Genomic DNA, 19,994 nt, shown 5'->3' on the forward strand with positions numbered 1-19,994 from the left:
TAATTTTCTTAATATTTTTATATAGAAGACCTTTGTGTCTCGCAAGTGATTTGTCTAAAGAGACAAACACAATTCTTAGGATTCTCTAAAGAAATGATAACTTTTTTATTCATAACAAAAGCATGTGTGAGATTAGGCAGGCTTCTGCCTTGTCATAGCTTTATATGATATGATTGTTGCAATTAGATTTTGAGTGGATGCTACAAGATGGATGCCATCTATGTAATCGTATTAAATATAATCAATACCACCTTTAAAGGTAGTTTGCGTGATGCACATGGATATATATCGAAACCACTCTGTGTAAAACATATTTTATGTAGGCAATATAGATAATAGAGATCCATAAAAGTGATTCTATAGTTAGTTTATAATTTTACTAAAGATTAGTTACTACGAGGCATATCAAAATTACTTAAGTGGATCAACCATGTTGCTCACGAATTTTCGTTGTTTGAAGACACGAGCACTTCTTTCAAAATTTGTCAATAGTTTAAAAACTCAAATTAGAAAAGTTCAACCTTCGAAATTGCTATTGTATATTAGCTACGTCGCAAAAGTTTTAAATATAGACTGTGCAAAGAGAAAAAGCAAGGCCACATGCAAGAGGCAAAAAGCAAATGCAAGAAATGGAAGCAAAACAAAACCCAAGAGGCCGGCTGATCCTAAAAAGTCAAAAACATTTAAGGATTCACACGTGAGCAATTCAGTGTAAGAGCTGGCAATGGCATTTATACATATCTCTCTCTCTCTCTCTCTCTCTCTCTTCTCCATTGATGCCCTTTCTCTGCTGTGATCTCTCTCTCCAATCTCATCACAGCAGAGATTTGCAGTTCGTGCTCACAGCTCTGCAACCACCCCAGTTTCTGAAACTCAACGTACAGTAATATCAACCAGAACGGCAAGATGAGGTCAACCAGATCACCAAACTTGTTAAACACCCCCCCTTCTTGTTTCAGCTTTCCTACTCATATTCCTGTTGCCTCTTTCTATTTTAAGCTCTGGACCACCTTCCCTGTTCTATCTTGCCTTTAAAGTTCTCTCTTTTTTCTCTCCTCCTCTTTATATCACTTTCTCCTTCCTTCTCTCTCTCTCTCTCTCTCTCTCTCTTTCTCTCAAACTCCACCTCCATACACAGAGAGAGCATGCCTGAATGTCCAGAGAAAGGTATGACTTCACCACACACTCTCTCTCTCTCTCTCTCTCTAGCAATCATGTCAAGAGGTGCAACAAAAACATGTATCTTGGCATCTATGAGGATTTTAGAAGCTTGTTTAAGAACCCTAATCAGCTTCTTGTCAGGAAAAGCAGCACTATTTTTTCTCAGGTCAACCAATTATATAATGGCATCAATTCAATGAGCATTTACACTATGGCACATGTTGCATAATGTATAAGGGCTAGCAAGTGCTACTTCCACTTTTGGAGCGATGGTTCATTGGGTTGTTTTGGTTTTAGTAGGGAGAGATTTGATGAGATAGGCAAGAAGATCAAGAGAGACGGAGATGCTTCTCATAATCAGATTATGGGAAGGAGACACATGCTGGGTCCTCCAGGAACCCTGAACACCATAACTCCCTGTGCAGCCTGCAAGCTCTTGAGAAGGAGGTGTGCTCAAGAATGTCCTTTCTCTCCTTATTTCTCTCCCCATGAACCCCAGAAATTCGCTTCTGTTCATAAAGTCTTCGGCGCCAGCAATGTCTCCAAGATGCTCATGGTATTTATGAAACCCTAATTGCTAATTCTTGATTAATTGAAGCATCTCATGTATGTGTACCTTCTTGTTCCTTTTTTTAGATTGAAATCTAATAGTCTTTTTGCTTATGTGTATTTAGGAGGTACCTGAGAGCCAAAGAGCCGACGCGGCGAACAGTCTCGTCTACGAAGCGAATGTGAGGCTGCGAGACCCAGTTTACGGGTGCATGGGTGCAATTTCGGCTTTACAGCAGCAAATTCAGTCCTTGCAAGCTGAGCTAAATGCGGTGAGGGCCGAAATCATCAAGTTCAAGTATAGAGAAGCAGGCATCATCAATCCCACTTCTCACATGACTTTGCTTTCACCGGGTACGGTCTCGATTGCTGCGCCGCCTCCCACTCCGCCGCCGCAGCCTGTTCCTCCCACGATGCCACCTCCTCTCCCGCCTACCTCCTCGCCTCCTTCCTTGTTTAGGCAGCCGAGTGGCACAACTGACTACGGCGGCATTTCCAGCGAGAATGTCTCCTATTTTGGTTAAAACTTCTAAACTTACTACCGAAAGATCTGATTTTATTTTTCCTGCCCAAGAATTATTCGGAATAAAATCGAGAGCACCATTAGATTGTTAGCTGATTTGCTTGGGATAGGCAACTTTAGTCTTCTTCATGATTCAAGACAACCATAGGGTTATCACTATGTTTCGAGTTAAGGATTATTATATACCTGGTTTCCTTATCCATCTCTAGCCATGTATGTAATTTGCTTCAAAACATATATGTCATTTCTCACTTTTTTATCTTATATACCGAGAGTACTTTATGTCGTTGCTTTACATATGGAAAAAAATTTCAGTTCTCACTACACCATGAATATTGGTCAAGCATCTGCAACATCTGTGTCTTCTTCTAGTAGAAGCAGCTAAAACAAATGGAAAAAAGAGCTGAAGATAAAAGAATTTCAGAAAAGAGAAAAAGAAATGGTGTAACCTAGTTTAGGAGTTAGCTCCTCTACAGGAGAGAGCAAGTGTTTTTTGGCTCAAATGTCCAGATGTTGCACGTGTAGGAAGTAGTTGACCACTTGCAGTCTTTTCAAACATGCTCTTCTGTGCCACACTGAAGTGACTTTGAACATTACTTCAAGCTAAGGGGGACAGAAAGGTACTGTGATTCAAAGCAGCTCCTGAAACTTAGGCCACCTAAATTTTTTTTTTTTTTGGCACTTTGTCAACTTACTGATTGCTTGCACACGACTGTGCCTTAGCTGGGTGGTAAATTAACCATCTCCTTCCTAATTCTTCTTCTTTCGCCTATGTTGCATTGATCTTTCTTATTGTTCTGATACAGAATTTCTTATAGCTATGTTTTCGCTTTATTTAATCCGCCTTTCCCCTTTCCTTGAACAACTTTTATTTACAGATCATCTCTTTCACTCCAAATCATGTTTTGATGACTAAGTGAAATACTATAATTGGTTAAGTGTTAGATGAGCTAGATAGTGAATTTGTTCTCAAAGTTTTTACCTTTTCTTCCCCTTCAAATTGAGGTTACTTTAGGAAGAGGGGTTCATTTTTCCATTTAGTTTTACATTCTTAAGTTGACTATTCGCTAACTCTCTCTATCGAGAACCTATTATAGGGGCCTTAGATTCGTCAGAGACTGATATGAGGTCATTGTGCGTAGTTTTGCTAAATGACAATTTTCTGATGCCTTAATATTTCTTTAGGTTTAGCTCCACCCAGGTAAGTGTGATAGAGGAGCTGAGGTGAATAAATTTGACACAATTCGAGGTCGATGAATATAGTAGATATTCATGTTTATGTCTCCTTCTTGAAGTATACCCTTTATGGCAATTTGAAGCTCAACACGCATTTGAATGCATATGTACAGTTTTTGAATACTCTTCTTTTCAAAGTCTTCCAATTAAGTCCCATCATGGTTCACCCTGACCAACAAAAAACTGTTCTTAGCTGATCTTTCCTATACAACTTCAAAAAAGTCTAGTTGTTCAGACAAATTGAATAAAACGACCGCAGACCATAGAAATACATGCCAAAGGACACAATTAGTCTACCGTTCATGCGTACACAAGTACAAATGAAAACTCAAACTACCTATGCTCGTCATATTAACTTAAAAATATTGAAAATCTAGACTTTTCTAGCTGGGAAGGGGCAAAATATTGCTTGCACTTGATTCACAAACACCTTTGAGTCACATACACATATACATATACATATATATTTGTATATATGAGGAATTTACGGTTGAATAGTCAATGGTCGTGCCAGCTAAAAGGTAGGTGATATACACATTGAGTTGTGATGATGATGGGCGTGGTTTCCTTGGCGTGTGGACATCAGCCAGCTTAGCGGGAAGGATTGAAGCAATTAAAAAGATACATTATGGTATCAATCCAGCTTCATTCTCTTCATTCACTATCTCTCTTCTGTGTATTTCCCTCATTTTCCTTTTGAGTCTCTCTTCAACATCTCTCTCTCTCTCTCTCTCTCTCTCTCTCTCTTTCTGAATAGTACATAAAGTCGTTCAAATCAATTTAAATATCACTAGCGTATTGAATATCACATAACATATGGTCTCCATCGTGCCAAAGTTGCTCGAATCCAAATGAGATGTGATGGTATTTGGTCTTAAGTCGTGGTTGCTTGAATTTGTGGCATCTTCTTGTCCGGGTACAACCCTCCTTGAATTCCACACATCTGTAACTCTCTCTCTCTCTCTCTCTCTCTCTCTCTCTCTCTAATATATAATATCATATTGTACATTGATGATGGAAATTAGTTTAATTTACAAAACATGCGATTATGATCCATGTGCACTTCTGGATGATGGGTAATTTCCTCAATATAAACATGTCACTGGAATACTGTCACTCGGGTAAAAAGTGCATTTTGTAGATGGGCACTAGTTAATAGTAGTTATAGACTAATGATAAGGGACATTTTATAAACATTGCCTATAAAAACTCTATTTCCGCAAACAATTTGTTCTAATTTAATGATTTATCTACGGTTTAAATCTATTTGTAGAATGATTCATTCTCGGATGCATACACGATTAGATATTACCACTAGAGTTGTTTAATAGATCGAGTTAGGTTGAGTAGAAACACTATAGGAATGTGATTGATATGATCCGACCCAACTTGACCCGACCCAAAACAATAGAAATATAACCCAAAACAGTTGATTGATGCAGGTCGGGTTTCTTTTTTATTAATTATTTGCAAAACCTCATCTTACGCACAAACAATATGGAAAATGGCATATGAATTTAGTTGTTGGATGGCATATGAGGGGCAATCAAACTTACTGCTCGTCTAATAAGCTGAAAAATAAGCGTTGAAAATTGAAGTACATGATATTAAGTGCAGCAATTTTTGAATCTGACAATGAAAATAAGGAATAATTCAACAATAGATGAAGCACGAGACATGGAGTGTTGCTTTATCATTTTGACAATATAATTGGTTAGATTTTAATTTCTCATTGAATGTTTTAGCAGCTAATCAATTAACTAACTCATTCCTTATTGACTTAAAACAACCAATTAAGTCGTTTGTAGTTAGATATCATCATACGCACATAACATGGTTATCAATTTTCCAAGTTTGTCAGTATATGCATAATCTTAACATCAATTTTCTTTGAAAATATTACAAAAAAAGTCCTAAACATATTGTAATTATGCCAATTCAATCCTAAATATTTTCTTTTTTTGACAATTCATTCTAAACCTTTTGCATTTATGCAAATTCAATTCATCCGGCTAATTTTGGCCGACTTATTGACGTGGATGCTCGCCGACGATGATGTGATTGATCTCACTGCCCCTCACCTTTAACCGGTCGCCATCGGTGATCGACTGGAGGAAGAAGGAGAAAAAAAAGGAAAAAAAGGAAAAAAATAAATAAAAATTTGATAAAACACAAATAAAAATTGCCACATTAGCGTCAGCAGCGTCGGTCGATCAAAATTGGTCGGATGGACTGAATTTGTACAAATGCAAAATATTTATGACTAAATTGGCAATAGAAAATTTTAGGATTGAATTGACATAATTGCAGTAGGTTTATAACTTTTTTGATGATTTTCTCGATTTTCTTTTGATAAAAAAAAAATAATTGTATCTTAAGCTTTCCATTTGCTAAATCAATGTTCTAAATTTACCGATTTATACCCGAACCCAAACGCCAACCAACCTGGCTTGAAGTCTTTGTAACACACAGAATCTCAAGTGATTACCCGACTCGAAGAATACCTGAACCGAAAAGATCCGAAAATTTCGGATCGGGTCGGGCCGTGTTTGGATTCGAGTATATGGTTCGTTTTTGACACCCCTTTTAACTTGGCGCGTGAAGATTACAGAGACCCATCTAGCATAACTTTCGTCAATGTGTGTCACGATTTCCTTCCATCTTTACCGCCCAAATGGAATAAGATCATGGTTTCGGCGTAACATGTATTTTCCTTCCTGCCGACCATTCTTAAATTTAGTGTGTGATGTCGAAGGTGAGCAGAGAAAGGTCTCCATCTTTCCAAGTTGCTTCGGAGAGCATCCATTTGCATTTTAAAATTCTCCTGGGGAATGATGGACATGCTTGAAGGCTTCCTCTTGCTGAGAGACAGCATTAAAGAATGATTGGAAATAGACTCAACCTTAGGAAAACCTTTGGAGAATAGATAAGTGTCCTTGACTGCTGGCATTATGTGGGTTGACAACTTCAGAGAATCTCTGATAGATCATTATGTCACCTTATACTATATTTTCAAAGGCAAAAAAATAAAAATAAAATTGAATTAGGGTTTGGGATTTTCATGCAGCACTTAATTTTCTAAACCCAGATTGGCTCCTCAATTAAGGGTTTACACGTAGGAGATTCGGCAAGTATTTATCTATTTTCCTACCAAATGATAGGTAATTTCTCGAGGTCGAGGCAATATACAAGCTAAGGGCCTGCGTGTGGTTGCATAATCTTAATCCTAGGGCCATCTGGGGTAGAATCCATCCGTCCATCTCTGCAGGCCGTTCTTATTTAGAAATCCATGTAATTTACTTCCTTTAGTTTGACTAATTTCAAAGCTTACATGTAGTGCACATCAGCATGATGTTTGAGTTTTGTACACATTGATGCACACTTCCTAGCACCATAAACTAAAACACTAGCTTCCTCTCCAATGGATATGATAACAAGACTGTCCCAATTTCAACCATATCATGGCACCATGACTGTACTATATGAAATTTTGGACGTCAAACGATATTTGGAAATTTAAGATTAGACCTATCAAATGGGTAAATTGGGTGAAAAAATGGGTTGACCCATTTAGCCTGTTTGTTTGACTTTGTTTTGCTGTTTGCTTTGATGTAAGTTTTAAATGCTTTATTCAAATTGTTTCTCAAATGTCTGAGTATATAGTCCGCCCGGGGGCGCGGGGGCGGGGGGGGTTGGGGTTGTGGATTTTGGGCGTTCACCCGTGAGAAACTCGAACACCTAACCCAATACCATTGACAAGAAAAGACTGTACTTATACCAAATTGAGATGTAAAGACGGGCTGGGCCATTTCATTGGGTCAATGGGATGGGCTTTACTCGGTCGTGCTTTCGACATTGGGCCTTTTTCTCAGCCCAACATGTCCTGAATTTATTGACGTGTCCCGAGATCAATGATATTTAGGCAGATTCACCGAGCAGACATAGATTTAGGTAGCAAAAATGTCGGAACATTAAAAGTGATTGTCGAATTTGAAATGACATCGAGAATGTAAGTACTACCGCACGAAAGCAGCTTCAAATGCACGCCCCACACCAACCCAAAAGACCAAAAAGAAAAAAAAGGGCAAAAAAGTATGCAAGAAGAGAAAGAGCCTTCATCAGGCTAGCTGGGCATTGGGCCTGTCCAAATCAGAGGGCCTCAATTAACCCTCCTACAGTTCCTCCGAATCTCACCGTTGGATCCGGTCAGGGGCTTGATGTCGCCCATCCTTGTGATGGAGACCACAAAGGCCTCGTAGAAGGCGAGCGGGCTTCGGCTGTAGAGCTCCACGAGGGCGTCGGTGGGCCCACCGCTGAAGAGCTGTTGGTCCGAGTGAAGGAGGCCTCGTCCGTGGACGAGGTTCAAGTAGTAGCTGTTGTCGAACGTTACTGGGCTCCGGAAGTCGAGCGGAGCCAGATTGTCGTCACCGACACCGCCGATGCCGGGGCAGCTGAGCTTCCTCGTCTGGGCCAACAGTATGTCGATGTTGGTGTCATTGTAGACCCGGTCCCTGAAGTTCGTGCATCTCGATAGTCCGATCGTGTGGGCCCCTCGAAATGGCCCAAAAAACAAGTAATAAATTGAATGAACTCTCTATCTTTATCTTTTTAATTTGAAAAAACGTATTCTTATGCACCGATTATCAAAGATTAGTTCCACTATAGTTACCAGCTAAAGTCACAATGTCACTGGCAGAGAGACCGGCACATGCTGAGGAGATGATTATTTGGGCGAGGTTCGACGTCGGTGGGGGGATGCCGGCGTTGGCGGCGGATTGACTTGCACTTCTTGCATCTCTTCTTCCCAGCTTCACTGGCCACCATGGCCCTCCAAGCTGTCATGATAATCCAAGGGAACTAACTTAGAACATGGTAAAGTCTCTATCAATTCCATATGATTTGCTAGTTGAATTCAAACAACCGACAGTCAGGACGGAGTCTCGCGCAATAATTGCCAACAGATCAGCACAGGAGACTGTGCCTGGGCACACGCCCTCCACGGCGGACTTAACTTGGTCGACCACTTCGAACCCTCGCACCGAGTTGATGTTTGGAGTAGCATTTTTCTCTCCGATGAAAGTAGGCATGTCGTCCAGAAGAAGCGATCCGTCGCAGCCCTGACACAAGGCAAGATCAAATGCGTTTTAGCAGTAACATTGTATCCTGTCAGCTCTAGGCACATGTACATTATGACTAGCACTAGCTCGGGCTTTCATATTGAATCCCCTATGATATTGGGACAATGTACTAGATGTGGAGCTCTCGCTACTTTGAACGACGAACGGCCGTTTAGCCGACTTAAATCCGGCGTGCCTTAGAAGGCGGAGTTCGTGTACAACAGGCGAATTTTACCGAATCAAGCCGACTAGCTAAATGGGTGCGTAGAGATATAAGATGATGGACGGTGAACATAGTACACGGTACTGGATCGTGAAAAGAAGTACACCAGGTGAACTGGTTGTAAAAAAAGATTGGATGGGAATGGAAAATCACATTGACGAAGCAATCATGGAAGAACAAGCGAAGCAGCGAGGCGCCCATCCGAGCCTCCCTCGCTATAGCTGCTCCCACGACCAGCCTCACCGTGGGGAAGAGGGCGGGGCAAGATTTGTCGTAATAGTCCGAGGAAAGCTGCGAGCTCGAGGTCGCGCCGACCAAGACCAAGACGCAAGCCGAACTCAAAACGGCCATTGGAAACGAAGAACTAGCGGCGGAAGAAGCCATCCGGTAACACTTGGAATGATACCAAGCTGATTAACCGAGGTGGGAGGTGAGCTTGGTGGGCTTGGGATTTTATAGCGAGGGAGAGATGATCTTCATGACATTTGAGTACTATAGATCCATGATATTGCATGGCCAATTTGTTATTAGGAATGAATTAAGTGATAGGTCGTTGAGGAAACGGGAAAAGTGTTAGAAAAGTTATAAATCTATTGCATTGATGCCAATTCAGTTATAAACTTTTTAATGATGTCAATTTAGTTCTAAACGTTTTGACCTTGAGCCAATTCAATTCATCCAACTGATTTTGGCCGAATATTTAGATAGCTCTGACTTAGGCGATGCCCGATTAGGCTGCCTTGGCTTGGGCGTGGGTCGGCCTCACTAGCATTAGCACTCGCCTCGATAAGGCCGACCCTCCCCTGTGGCGGTGAGGCCAACCCTCATCAGCCATAGGAGAAAACCTAAAAAAAAAAAAGATAGAAAAAAAGAAAGGGAAAAAAGAAAGTCAAAAAAATTATTGAGTTTTCACTTAAAAATGTCCACGTCGGTGCGACCGTGCCACGTAGGCCGTCCGGCGTCCACGTTAGTAATATGCAATCAAAATTAGTCAGAAGGACTGAATTGGCTCATAATTAAAAGGTTCGGGAGTAAATTGACAGCATTAAAAGATTTATGACTAAATTGACACAAATGCAATAGATTTATTATTTTATGACACTTTTTCCTAGAGAAAACTTGCAATTTTTTTTTCTTTGGCCAACTCGAATTCAATTTGGAGGACCACTCGAAGCCATCTACCCTCTGAAATTACTAATTAGTGGATGTAGAAATTTTCCTTGTTATAGGAGAATCTTTCCTGTCTGCAGCAACAAGATTTCCTAGCAATGTATGATGGGGCCTAAGAAAAAGTTCCTAATTCGAGCAAAATTAATTCTAATGGTTGTAAGAAATGGATACAAGACTATCTACCTATGACAGAGATGGCTGTTACTGTTGCAGCTACAAGTCTACCCTCTGTAATTACTAATGTGTTTGGTTCAGAAAGGAAGGCAATAATTTCCTAGTTGTCTCAGCTAGCTAAATGATGGAGAAGTTTCTAACTAAAAAAGGGAAAAATAATAGAGAAGTTTATATTAATAGTGCAACCATACTAGCAGTCTTAATTTTTTGTATAAAGATATGTGTAATAAATTGTTAAAATATTTCTCGAATTTGAACTTTGTAAACAAAGTCGGATGTGAAATTATCTATTATTCGTTGACGTTCGAATATTTTCAAGTTGGAGAAAGTTATCCTGATTTGTTTTGATATCAAATCGGCCAAGGAAAGGATAAGAAAAAAATAACAGAAAAGTTAAAAAGGAAAGTCCAATCTTGGGCTTGTTGACCGACTCTCTTCTCCACGTTGAAGTCTGCAACCTTATCTTTTCTTGACACACACACACACACACATATATATATATTTTATTGTGAGACAGCGTGGGTGGTTTTTGGAAGAGTAATACTCAAGCCTTGAAGTGCCGGTTTTGCGCGAGTGCTTGTGCCCAGAATTGCAGAGGAGTTCTTTTCGTGAGATAATTGATTTCTTCGGAAGTTCCATGACGTTTGTGTTCTAGTCGATAAATTCTTGTGGTAAGAATTTATGTTTAATTCCTTTACGAAATTGTGAGATTATTACGTTAGGAATTTGGGGCTAAACACTGTGTACGTTATTGGATGTAATTGGGGCTTAGGAAACACTGAGAGTGTTTGAGTAACTCGAGTGTGGTTTGTAATCTCCGTATATCGCTTGATCTAAAGTGGAATTCGTTGCTGCTCTCCGTGGACATAGGTCTCTAAGACCGAACCACGTACATCCGGTGTCCGATTTATTTTCTTGTTCTGTCTATTTATTGTTCGATCGCTTGTTCCGCGCAACATAAATAATGGAGCATTAGTGAGAATATGTTCTTGCGTTTTGGCCCGAAAAAGAAAATTTCCTAACTTGAATGTGTATTCTATTTGAGTGGCTATCTAGTTGGAAAATGTTTCCTGTTTTTGATTACATTCTTGTCTATATAAGAAGCGAATTTTCTTTGTAAAGAGAAATCCAAGAGCGGCTTGTGCTCTGGAATTTCTTCCCAAGTATTTGAAGCCATGAAAATCTTGTGTTAAGATGTATTGTAATTTCCTTTGAGATATTGAGAGATTATTTCGCGAGTAATTGTGAGGGCTGAACACTTTAAGTTATTGGGGATCGGGAAATACCGAGAATGTTTGAGTGACTCGAGTGTGATTTACAATTTCCGTTGTGTCGCTGGATCTATAGAGAAATTTTTGGCTGCTTTTCCTGTGAACGTGAGTCACATAGATTGAACCATGTAAGTTTAATATTCGATTTATTTCCTTATTCTGTCGTTTAATTCTTTGATAGCTTGCTTTTTCGCAACAAGCATAAGTCAGAATTGCTCAAGGGCATGGAAACTCGGAATATTCAAACTCCAAACAGTTGACAAAATCTCGACAGGACTGTTATTACAATATTCCACTTTGACAATTCCATCTTGAAGCTCCCACGACAACAAAGACTTCCGATGCAAACAAACACCAGCAAAATAGAGGTCGATCCGATAGAATTTTATTATCGAAACTCCACATAAACGAGCATCGTAGACATCAAATTCACGAACAATTAATTGATCCTCCTACAGTTCTTCCTGATCTCACCGTTGGATCCGGTGAGGGGCTCGATGTCGCCCATATTGATCATGGCGGCCACAAAGTCCTGGAAGAAGGTGCCTTGGCTTACCGCGTAAGCGCTGACGAGGGAGTCGGTGGACCCGCCGTTGAAGAGCTGTTGGTCGGAGTGGAGGAGGCCTCTTTTCTCCATGAGGTTGACGAAGTAGGTGTTGTCGAATGATGTCGCGCTCTGGAAGTCGAGCCCGGCCAGGTTGTTGTCGCCGACACCGGAGACGCTCGGGCAGTTGCTTTTCATTGTTACGGCAAATGAGCCGTCGATGTTGCTCTCGTTGTAGATCCTGGCCCGGAAGTTTATGCACCTCGCTTGTCCAATTGTGTGAGCTCCTAAGTTTTTAAGAATAAGAGGACATACAAATAGGTGGACGAAACCGATTAATGTCAGAAATTGCATGAAAAGTTAGGTTCTTTGGAGCGATCCAATGTGGATCTCACATATTCTTGACATGTGATTAACTTGATTTAATAGGTTTAATCTCTGTAGTACTTGCTCACAAAAAAAATTATATTTTCAAAGTTTTTTTTTTTTCAAATATCAATAACCTGAAGGTTTTGTATGTTTATCAAGTGTTCTAAAATACAATGTACGTAGTAATTCACCGTATAGAGCGACGAGGTCCTTTTGAGAAAGGCCGTGATTTTGGAAGCTTGAAAGGAGAGCGTCGAGGTCAGAAGTTGGAGGAGGAATGTTGTTGTTAGCTGCCGCTTGGCTCGCCGTCCTCGCATCTCTCCGTCCCAGCTTCACATCCCACCCTGGCCCTCCCAGCTGCCCCAATTCATTCCCAACAAAATTATTACTCATGCAAAATAAATCAGAAGCTCCCATCTCTACAATTCCTTTGCTAGTCGAGTTCCAAATGACTTACTGTTGCAACGGCGTCTCGGGCGATAATCGCCAGCAAATCAGCACACGAGACGACGCCAGGGCACACTAGCTCCACCGCGGACTTAATCTGGTCCACCACGTTGAACCCTCGCAGGGAATTTCTGTTAGGGGCCGCGTTTTTCTCTCCGGTGAAAGTTGGCGTGTCATCCAAGAGGTTCGATCCGTCGCAACCCTGATAAATAAACCATGAATATCGCAAAAGCAACGACTTTGATTTGTTGTTTAATGAGCCAAACTCTCAGAAACATGCATTGGATTGGCTTAAATATTGGGGAAGAGCGTTGAGAAGTTAAAAGTGGATGAGAAAGAGAATTTACATTGACGAAGCAATCGTGGAAAAACAAGCGCAGGAGCGAGGCGCCCATGCGGGCCTCTTGGGCAATCGCCGCCTGCACGATCAGCTTCACTGTCGGGAACAGTACGGGGCAAGTTTCGCCGTAATAGAAGGTCGAAAGTTGAGCGCTTGTGCCGCCGACGAGGAGCACAGCGCAAGCCAAAGCCAAAATGGCCTTCGAAAATGAAGAAGGCGAGGCCATTTTCATTTTTCAGCACATTACTTAACGAACTGTGCTGTGGGTGTGATGAAGAAAAGGACTCGACGCTGGTGGGGATTATATAGAGAGTGGGTTCTCAAGGTGACAAGGGGGTTCAGCAGGGGACCTAACCCGTAGACTCACGAAGGTGCATGGGAACTCTAGGTTCAGAAAGATCAAAAGGAAAAGAACAAATTGAGAGAGACGAATTCAGACGGTAATATAATATTAGGGATCCGGAAATAAAGGGGTTAGGACACCACGATTGCCATAACTTTAACATGGCGCTCACTTGAGGACCACAATTATATTTTCGATCACTTAAGTATCATAACTTAAAAAAAAAAAAGTCTACTTGAGCGCTACATGACTTTTCATTCGTTTACTTGAGTACCATAATTTTTTAATATGTTCATCTAGGTGCCGAAAATCTGACATGACACAACACTCGTGGTGAACGTCATTAAAAAATTATGGTACTCAAGCAAACGATTGAAAGTCATATGACACTTAAGTGATCGAAAAAAAGTTATCCCTCCATTTCGCTGGCAGCCAACCCAAAAAGCAAACCAAGCTTCGATTCATATTCCCCAAAAAAGTGGATCTCGCTCTTTACATGGCAATGGAAGAATCTGGAGCAATTAACGAACAAAATATTGCAGAATCTAAAGTGGCTATAATCTACGGTAAGATGAATGAGCCCTCCAGAGCCTATCTCGATTTCGTCCTATCACCTATGTTTTATTCTTTTTTCATGACGAATCTTTATTTTGTTTTGCTATCGGAAATCAGGTCGATACAAAAGAAATGGCTGCCTTTGTTACATGATTTCTTCTTCATATAGATAGATACGGGATCTCCGAGGCAATTATAGAAAAAAGGAGTCCGTGCATCAATATCTACCATAAAAGGAACAGAAATGCTTCCCCGCTGTCGGGGACGGTACAATATCAAACGTAAATTTGCACATCATTGTTGTGTATTTTGCATAAAGCACTCATTAATTGGGAGATCGTGTTGTCAGAAATAATTGATAGTACTGTTAGACTGTTATACTATCAACTTTCATAAAGGGAATGATGTGTTAAGAAAACATTTCCTTTTCTCTTCTCATGATTTTTTTACCTTGATTAGTCTTTTTTACTCCGTTTTTGTTTCTTTTGGTGCCATTTACATTCAGAAAGCTGCATGCTTGGAATCCGCCTTCTTCTTAGTCTTTTCTTTTACACAAGAAAGGAATCCAAATTGAAGATATTTTTATACAATCGGAGTAGGGCTTTTGAGGAGTGACTTTCTCGTAGGAACAAGCAAGACTTTCATAAGGAGTGGCTTGATCTGATTACACTGTTGTATAAATAAAATGAAAGAAAAAGAGCCTAAATCTTCCTTTCCATCAACTTTTTTTTTATCCACTCCACAAAAGGCACTTAAGTGAGCATCGTGCGAAAATTTCGGTATTCAAGTGATTGGAAAAAGAGTTACGGTTCTCAAGTGAGCGTCGTGCGAAAGTTATGACACTTGTGGTGTTATTTTATCAGCAATAAAATAGATAGATGATACGGATTGAATCTGACAAAGCAGGGGAAACGCGGCTTTCTTTGAAAAGTGATGTTTACACTACCAAAAGATAAGATAATCTTTTTCAAATGGGGTTGGTGGAAGATTTGTCAAAGGTTCTCCATGATAATGTCTCGAGGGCTACACACGAGAAGAGATTAATTATTCTTGGGATTGGGAAATCGAAGTTTGCTTCTAACCCTGAGTCAATGTACAATTTTTGGCTACTGAAATAACTCTTCGAACTTAAGAGCGGTGCACGCATTTCTTTTCATGTCTTCAATTTCTAAGAGAACAAGTTGCCTAATAAATATCAAAGCATATATCAATAATTCAATAAATCGTTCAAATATTGACAATTTGTTCAATTTGTGTTATTAAACCCTCAGTTTGAGCATCTTTTTCGTGTGTAGGCCTATCTTTTCCGTGAGAAATATTGTTATATGGTGATGGTCAATGTTGATGAAGGACCATCTCAAGAGGTTTAATCCATATCCAAACAATTAGTGCCGAATTATCTGGCGGAGCAGCTCTTCTCTAGTCGCGCAATTTTAAGGGTCAATTTCCTTAGATCTTTAAGAGGCTTAGCGTGCTTCAATATGCCCAAATAACGTACGTAATTGGATAGTTGCGTGTGTCTAGTCTTAAATGCATAAGATTTTATGCAATTCAAAGTTTTCTAGAGAAGCTAATAGGCATGTGGCCCTACTGTTAAAGGGATTGGGGGTGGGGACGCTAGTATCATAAATGCAGGGTTCTACTCCTTGCACTTTGCAAAGAGGCAAAGCAAAAATCTGAGGGAGGAGAATTAAAGATATGATATACAATTTTTTTTTTGTAGAGATGGTAATGCGCAAAATACTCAGTGTTGGTAAGAAAAATGAAGATGTGAGTTTTTTTTTTTAACCATCCGATGCATCGTATTTTACTTCTAAAGTCAAGAGTAAATGCTGGTATTTATGTTTTTTCTAAGTATAGTTGGTGCTTGTCTTGGAAAGTCAAACGGTCGATGTCTTGAAGTCCCCATCTGTTTGAACGTTTCTTTGAAGCCAAGTCCATGTAATGATTCTATTTTTTAAGGTTTCCTCAACGGTTAGTTTTATATATATATATATAATTAATCGTTAGTTGTGTGTGTGTGTGCGTCTCTCTCTCTCTGTATATATATTGGTATCTCACCGAATCTCAATGGTTACCGTTATTCACACGAATAATTAATTCTGTGGTGGGATGCGCAAAAAGGAATGCAGACACGGAGAGGATAGAACTGTTTGACCTTTTGTAAAGTATACCGCTTCTCCACCAGCTTGCGTCCATCCATAATGGTCAACGATTCGAAGTTCTCTCTTTTTCATCTACTATGTGCCAGAACAAAAATGTCTGGTATGACAGGAAAATTAGATCAATGTCATTTGTAGTGGCATAATTATCCAAAAATTCCTAAACTTATTGTACGACTACCCATTTAGTCCTAAAACTTTTAACTAAGCTAATTAGTCCTAAACCTTTTGACGATTTGCTAATTTAGCCATAAACCTTTCAATTGTGTCGGTTTTGCCCTAAACCTTTTGAAGTTTTACCAATTTAGTCTTAAACCTATTGTTTGGATAATTGGCCAAAAGGGCCATATTAACAAATCGTCTAAAAGTTTATGACTAAATTGATAAATCGTTAAAAGGTTTAGAACTGAATCGGTACAATTGAAATATTTAGGAGTAAATTGGTAAATCGCAAAAAAAAAAAAAAAAAATTTAGGGCTAAATGGCACAACTAAAAGGTGTGGAATTGAATTGGCTTTCGTACAATAGGTTTACAACTTTTTGAACAATTTTCCTGCGATAGACACATTTGACTTCAACCGCGTTGGATACTAATTGCATGTTAAAGTACAAATGAAAATAATACACTTCGATCAACCAAAATGGAAGGAAATGAGATTGTAAATCCCACATGAATCTCATGTCATGATTGATTCTATCCATCGGTCAAATATGTTGTAACAAAATAAATCGACCAAGATTCACTAAAGTTTATCGGCCAACATGTCGTCAAGTTTCGCAAATATTTTCTACGCATCAACGCGAGTCAATTTGCTCAATACGCCTGCATGAAACTTTTCTAAAGCCGTCTGAGAAGTTCCTATGTTTCTCTAACTGTGATTGAGAAGTGCAGAAAAATCAGTGATTTGCGGGGGAGTTGTTGAAACGATTGTGACATCATCTATCTAATCATCTATTTAAATCAAGAGCAGTTGAATTTAAAAATACAGAGCCCTGTGGAGTCAACATTTCTCATCTGTTTAGTAGTATTTGTTTACCGATTCCGTTCGACGCCCGACCGTCCTCATCCATCGGAAAAAGGTCGAATTTGAGGATTTACTACTGAGTTTTGATTTCACACTTAAGTTTTCGTCTTTGTATTTCCTCAGCTGCAAAGGATGCTGGATGCTTCTTTGGCAAGCAAAACCAATACACCATATACTTGACCATGTCAAAGATTGGAAGTTTGAATCCTGCGTCACAAGATGAATGTTCTGCTCATACAATTCGGAAGAACATCATGCATGTAGATTTGGTAATTCACAAAAAAATGTTGGTGAGTTACTAATAGCCTACTTGAAAATAAAAAATGTCACCGGCCATTTTTTCTACCAACAGATTTTCGACATTTATCAATATCTGTTTCGAGAACATATCCCAATTTATTCTATTTGTTAAATGACAGTTAATGCCTGCATGGACATTAAATTATGGCGTCCGATGACATGATCATTGACTCATGGCTAAGTTTTGAAAATGCGCCAACGTGTTTAGGTAGTGTGAACTATTTTTAAAATCTGAGCATGGACATGGGATAGCGCCTGTAATCGAGTGCTGACTTGGTTCGAGTCCTCGCGTGAGGAACAATTTTCAAATTGTATTGTGGGTTCGATATTCATTTGACTGCCTCAATTTTTGTAATGCGTCCTTGTCATGAAACATTGAGATGTTCAATGTCTCTTTCGTAACATGTCACCTTCCATTTATCTCTGTTTCTACTTTCTAGCACAAAAGAGATCACGATACCATATCATCCTCTACAATAAAAGAGAAAGAGTCCTTGATGGTAAATGGAAGAGATAATCTTATCCCAAGATGGTTAGTTAGGGTCTTATTGATGACATCCTTGGGCATCGTGACGTACCTTTAATTAAGGAAAAAAGTGAAAAAAAGTCTTAAACATATTGTATTGATACCAATTTAGTCATCAACTTTTTAATTAGATCAATTTAGTCATAAACATTTTCACGTTTTGCTAATTAAGTTCATTTGGATAATTTATGCTGGAAATTGTAACGTGGACATTGACAGTCCTACGCGATATGGTTGGCCCCGATACAGACTTTTTTTAATATTTTTTTGAATTTTTATCTTTTTTTTCCTTTCATTTTCTTCTATGGCTTGTGCATGTGGTCAATAAGGCTAGCCCTTGCTGGCCATGGCCTGTGCTGTGGAAGAAAAAGGGGAAAATCACCAAAAAAGTCATAATTTATTGCAATTGTGCTAATTTAGTCTTAAACATTTTCTTTTGACCAATTGAGTCCAAAACTTTTTGCATTTGTGTCAATTTAATCCATCAAGTTAATTTTAGCTGGAATTGCTATGGTCCAATTGGCCGGATGGGCTGAATTGATATAAATACAAAAATATTTAGGATTCAATTGACCCAAAAAAAGAAGATTTAGAGTTGAATTGACACAAGTACATATGTGTGGGACTTTTGTGGTAATTCTCTTGAAGAAAAAGAATGAAAAACATAAAATGTTAAAAAATTAACTAAATAATAATAATAATAATAATAATAATAATAATAATAATAATAATAATAATAATAATAATCATATTCATATTCATATCAGCGTTATTCATATCGGCGTCGGTCATGTCACGTCAAACGACCGGCGTTCACATCAGTATTTTCCAGCCTAAACTGGTCGGAAGGAGTCAATTGACAAAATATGAAAATGTTTAAGACTAAATCCGTCCAATTGAAGGGCTTATGATTGAAATGGTACCGATCCAATAGATTTAAGAATTTTTTGGTACTTTCCCTGAATTAATTATGGGCTGTTGATATGGGATATTAGGGTTCATTGATCATCAAACTCGCTAACTAGCATGCTACGACATTAATAGATTTGCGCATTACGAAAATCACGTAACCGATCACCATTGCGAGACTCAATTATTTCAATTTTTTTTTTTTATGATCTAGACTCAAATCAATGAGTCTGCCTTAGCAGTTCCCATTGAAAAGAGTATTGAAAAATCAATTACTCGGGATAGGCATGGGATTACAAGTTGGAGTTCGCCTTAATCTTCGTTGAATTGCTGATTAATGATAGTCTTATTAAAGACATAGCAATCCTCCAGTTTCAACTAAGCGAATAAAATGTTTTCCATTAGGTGAACAAATAATACAGAATTCTCGGCGGAGAAGAACCTTCCAAAACCGTCATTTTCTTCTATTGAATGTTGTCATACGGAATAGAAATGCATTGATGATTGGAACGAAAATTAGAAATGTTGAGATTTTTTAATTACTATGTTTCATTACACCAAAAATAAGGCTTTAATAAAACCCTTTCTTTTATCTCTCTTTATTATTCTTTTTAGTAGATCGAGTATATATTGTTTTGATGTATACTACTTTTATAAAGATAAATTATCCAATTAGTCATAAACTCATTGTATGGATGCTCAATTTGATCCTAGACTTTTCAATTTTATCAATTTGATCCTAAACATTTGCGCCAAATTTCAACGTAGTCCTTCCAATAATTTTCTCATAAGTCCCCGACATCTCGCAAATCGTCTTATCGGCGAAAATAAACGACTGCATCTTTGATTAGGAGTCGAATTTTGATACTGTCGATGAATCCGATTCCTGAGATGATTTTGTTTAGAAAGGTATGATAAAATCTGTCGGGGTGATTTAGGTATCAACGGTAAGCAATAGAGTAGTTATGATACAGACGGAATCTCTCGTATTCTTCAAAACCAGCACATGAAATCTAGAGGAAATGGTTTTCTTTTTGCTTTCTTTTCCTC

The 19,994-nt window shown here is 38.9% G+C and overlaps 3 protein-coding genes across 4 annotated transcripts; 1 reads left to right on the forward strand and 2 right to left on the reverse strand.

Moving 5' to 3' along the window:
• Window positions 1-799: 799 nt before the first annotated feature.
• On the forward strand, window positions 800-2,512 carry LOC115743687 (LOB domain-containing protein 15). Of its 2 annotated transcripts, none has more exons than XM_030678586.2 (3): window positions 800-1,167; window positions 1,462-1,717; window positions 1,836-2,512. In XM_030678586.2, exons 1-3 carry the CDS (start codon window positions 1,154-1,156, stop codon window positions 2,232-2,234), a joined length of 669 nt encoding a protein of 222 aa, XP_030534446.1. In that variant the 5' UTR covers window positions 800-1,153; the 3' UTR covers window positions 2,235-2,512. The 2 variants fall into 2 exon arrangements, with proteins under 2 accessions (XP_030534446.1, XP_030534445.1); XM_030678585.2 differs by having other exon boundaries at window positions 801-1,167; window positions 1,459-1,717.
• A 5,116-nt stretch (window positions 2,513-7,628) lies between these two features.
• Window positions 7,629-9,193, reverse strand: LOC115743685 (peroxidase P7-like). Its single transcript, XM_030678584.1, has 4 exons — window positions 8,963-9,193; window positions 8,395-8,586; window positions 8,139-8,304; window positions 7,629-8,020 (listed from the first exon to the last, which is right to left on the reverse strand). The coding sequence occupies exons 1-4, from the start codon at window positions 9,191-9,193 to the stop codon at window positions 7,629-7,631; spliced, it is 981 nt and encodes a 326-aa protein (XP_030534444.1).
• Window positions 9,194-11,783: 2,590 nt separating this feature from the next.
• Window positions 11,784-13,370, reverse strand: LOC115743682 (peroxidase P7-like). The gene is made up of 4 exons (XM_030678580.2): window positions 13,132-13,370; window positions 12,795-12,986; window positions 12,529-12,694; window positions 11,784-12,255 (listed from the first exon to the last, which is right to left on the reverse strand). The coding sequence occupies exons 1-4, from the start codon at window positions 13,354-13,356 to the stop codon at window positions 11,864-11,866; spliced, it is 975 nt and encodes a 324-aa protein (XP_030534440.1). The 5' UTR covers window positions 13,357-13,370; the 3' UTR covers window positions 11,784-11,863.
• Window positions 13,371-19,994: the final 6,624 nt, after the last annotated feature.

Source organism: Rhodamnia argentea, chromosome 5 (genome assembly GCF_020921035.1).
Source record: "Rhodamnia argentea isolate NSW1041297 chromosome 5, ASM2092103v1, whole genome shotgun sequence".
NCBI lineage: Eukaryota > Viridiplantae > Streptophyta > Magnoliopsida > Myrtales > Myrtaceae > Rhodamnia > Rhodamnia argentea.

Coding starts and splice junctions, on each gene's coding strand:
- LOC115743687 (XM_030678585.2), top strand. Junction 1,718..1,835: donor ATGTCTCCAAGATGCTCATG/GTATTTATGAAA, acceptor ATGTGTATTTAG/GAGGTACCTGAGAGCCAAAG.
- LOC115743685 (XM_030678584.1), bottom strand. CDS start 9,193: ATGGCTTCTTCCGCCGCTAGTTCTTCGTTTCCAATGGCCGTTTTGAGT. Junction 8,587..8,962: donor TCCATGATTGCTTCGTCAAT/GTGATTTTCCAT, acceptor GCCTTGTGTCAG/GGCTGCGACGGATCGCTTCT. Junction 8,021..8,138: donor TGACATTGTGACTTTAGCTG/GTAACTATAGTG, acceptor GGCCATTTCGAG/GGGCCCACACGATCGGACTA.
- LOC115743682 (XM_030678580.2), bottom strand. CDS start 13,356: ATGAAAATGGCCTCGCCTTCTTCATTTTCGAAGGCCATTTTGGCTTTG. Junction 12,987..13,131: donor TCCACGATTGCTTCGTCAAT/GTAAATTCTCTT, acceptor TTTATTTATCAG/GGTTGCGACGGATCGAACCT. Junction 12,695..12,794: donor CCCGAGACGCCGTTGCAACA/GTAAGTCATTTG, acceptor GAATTGGGGCAG/CTGGGAGGGCCAGGGTGGGA.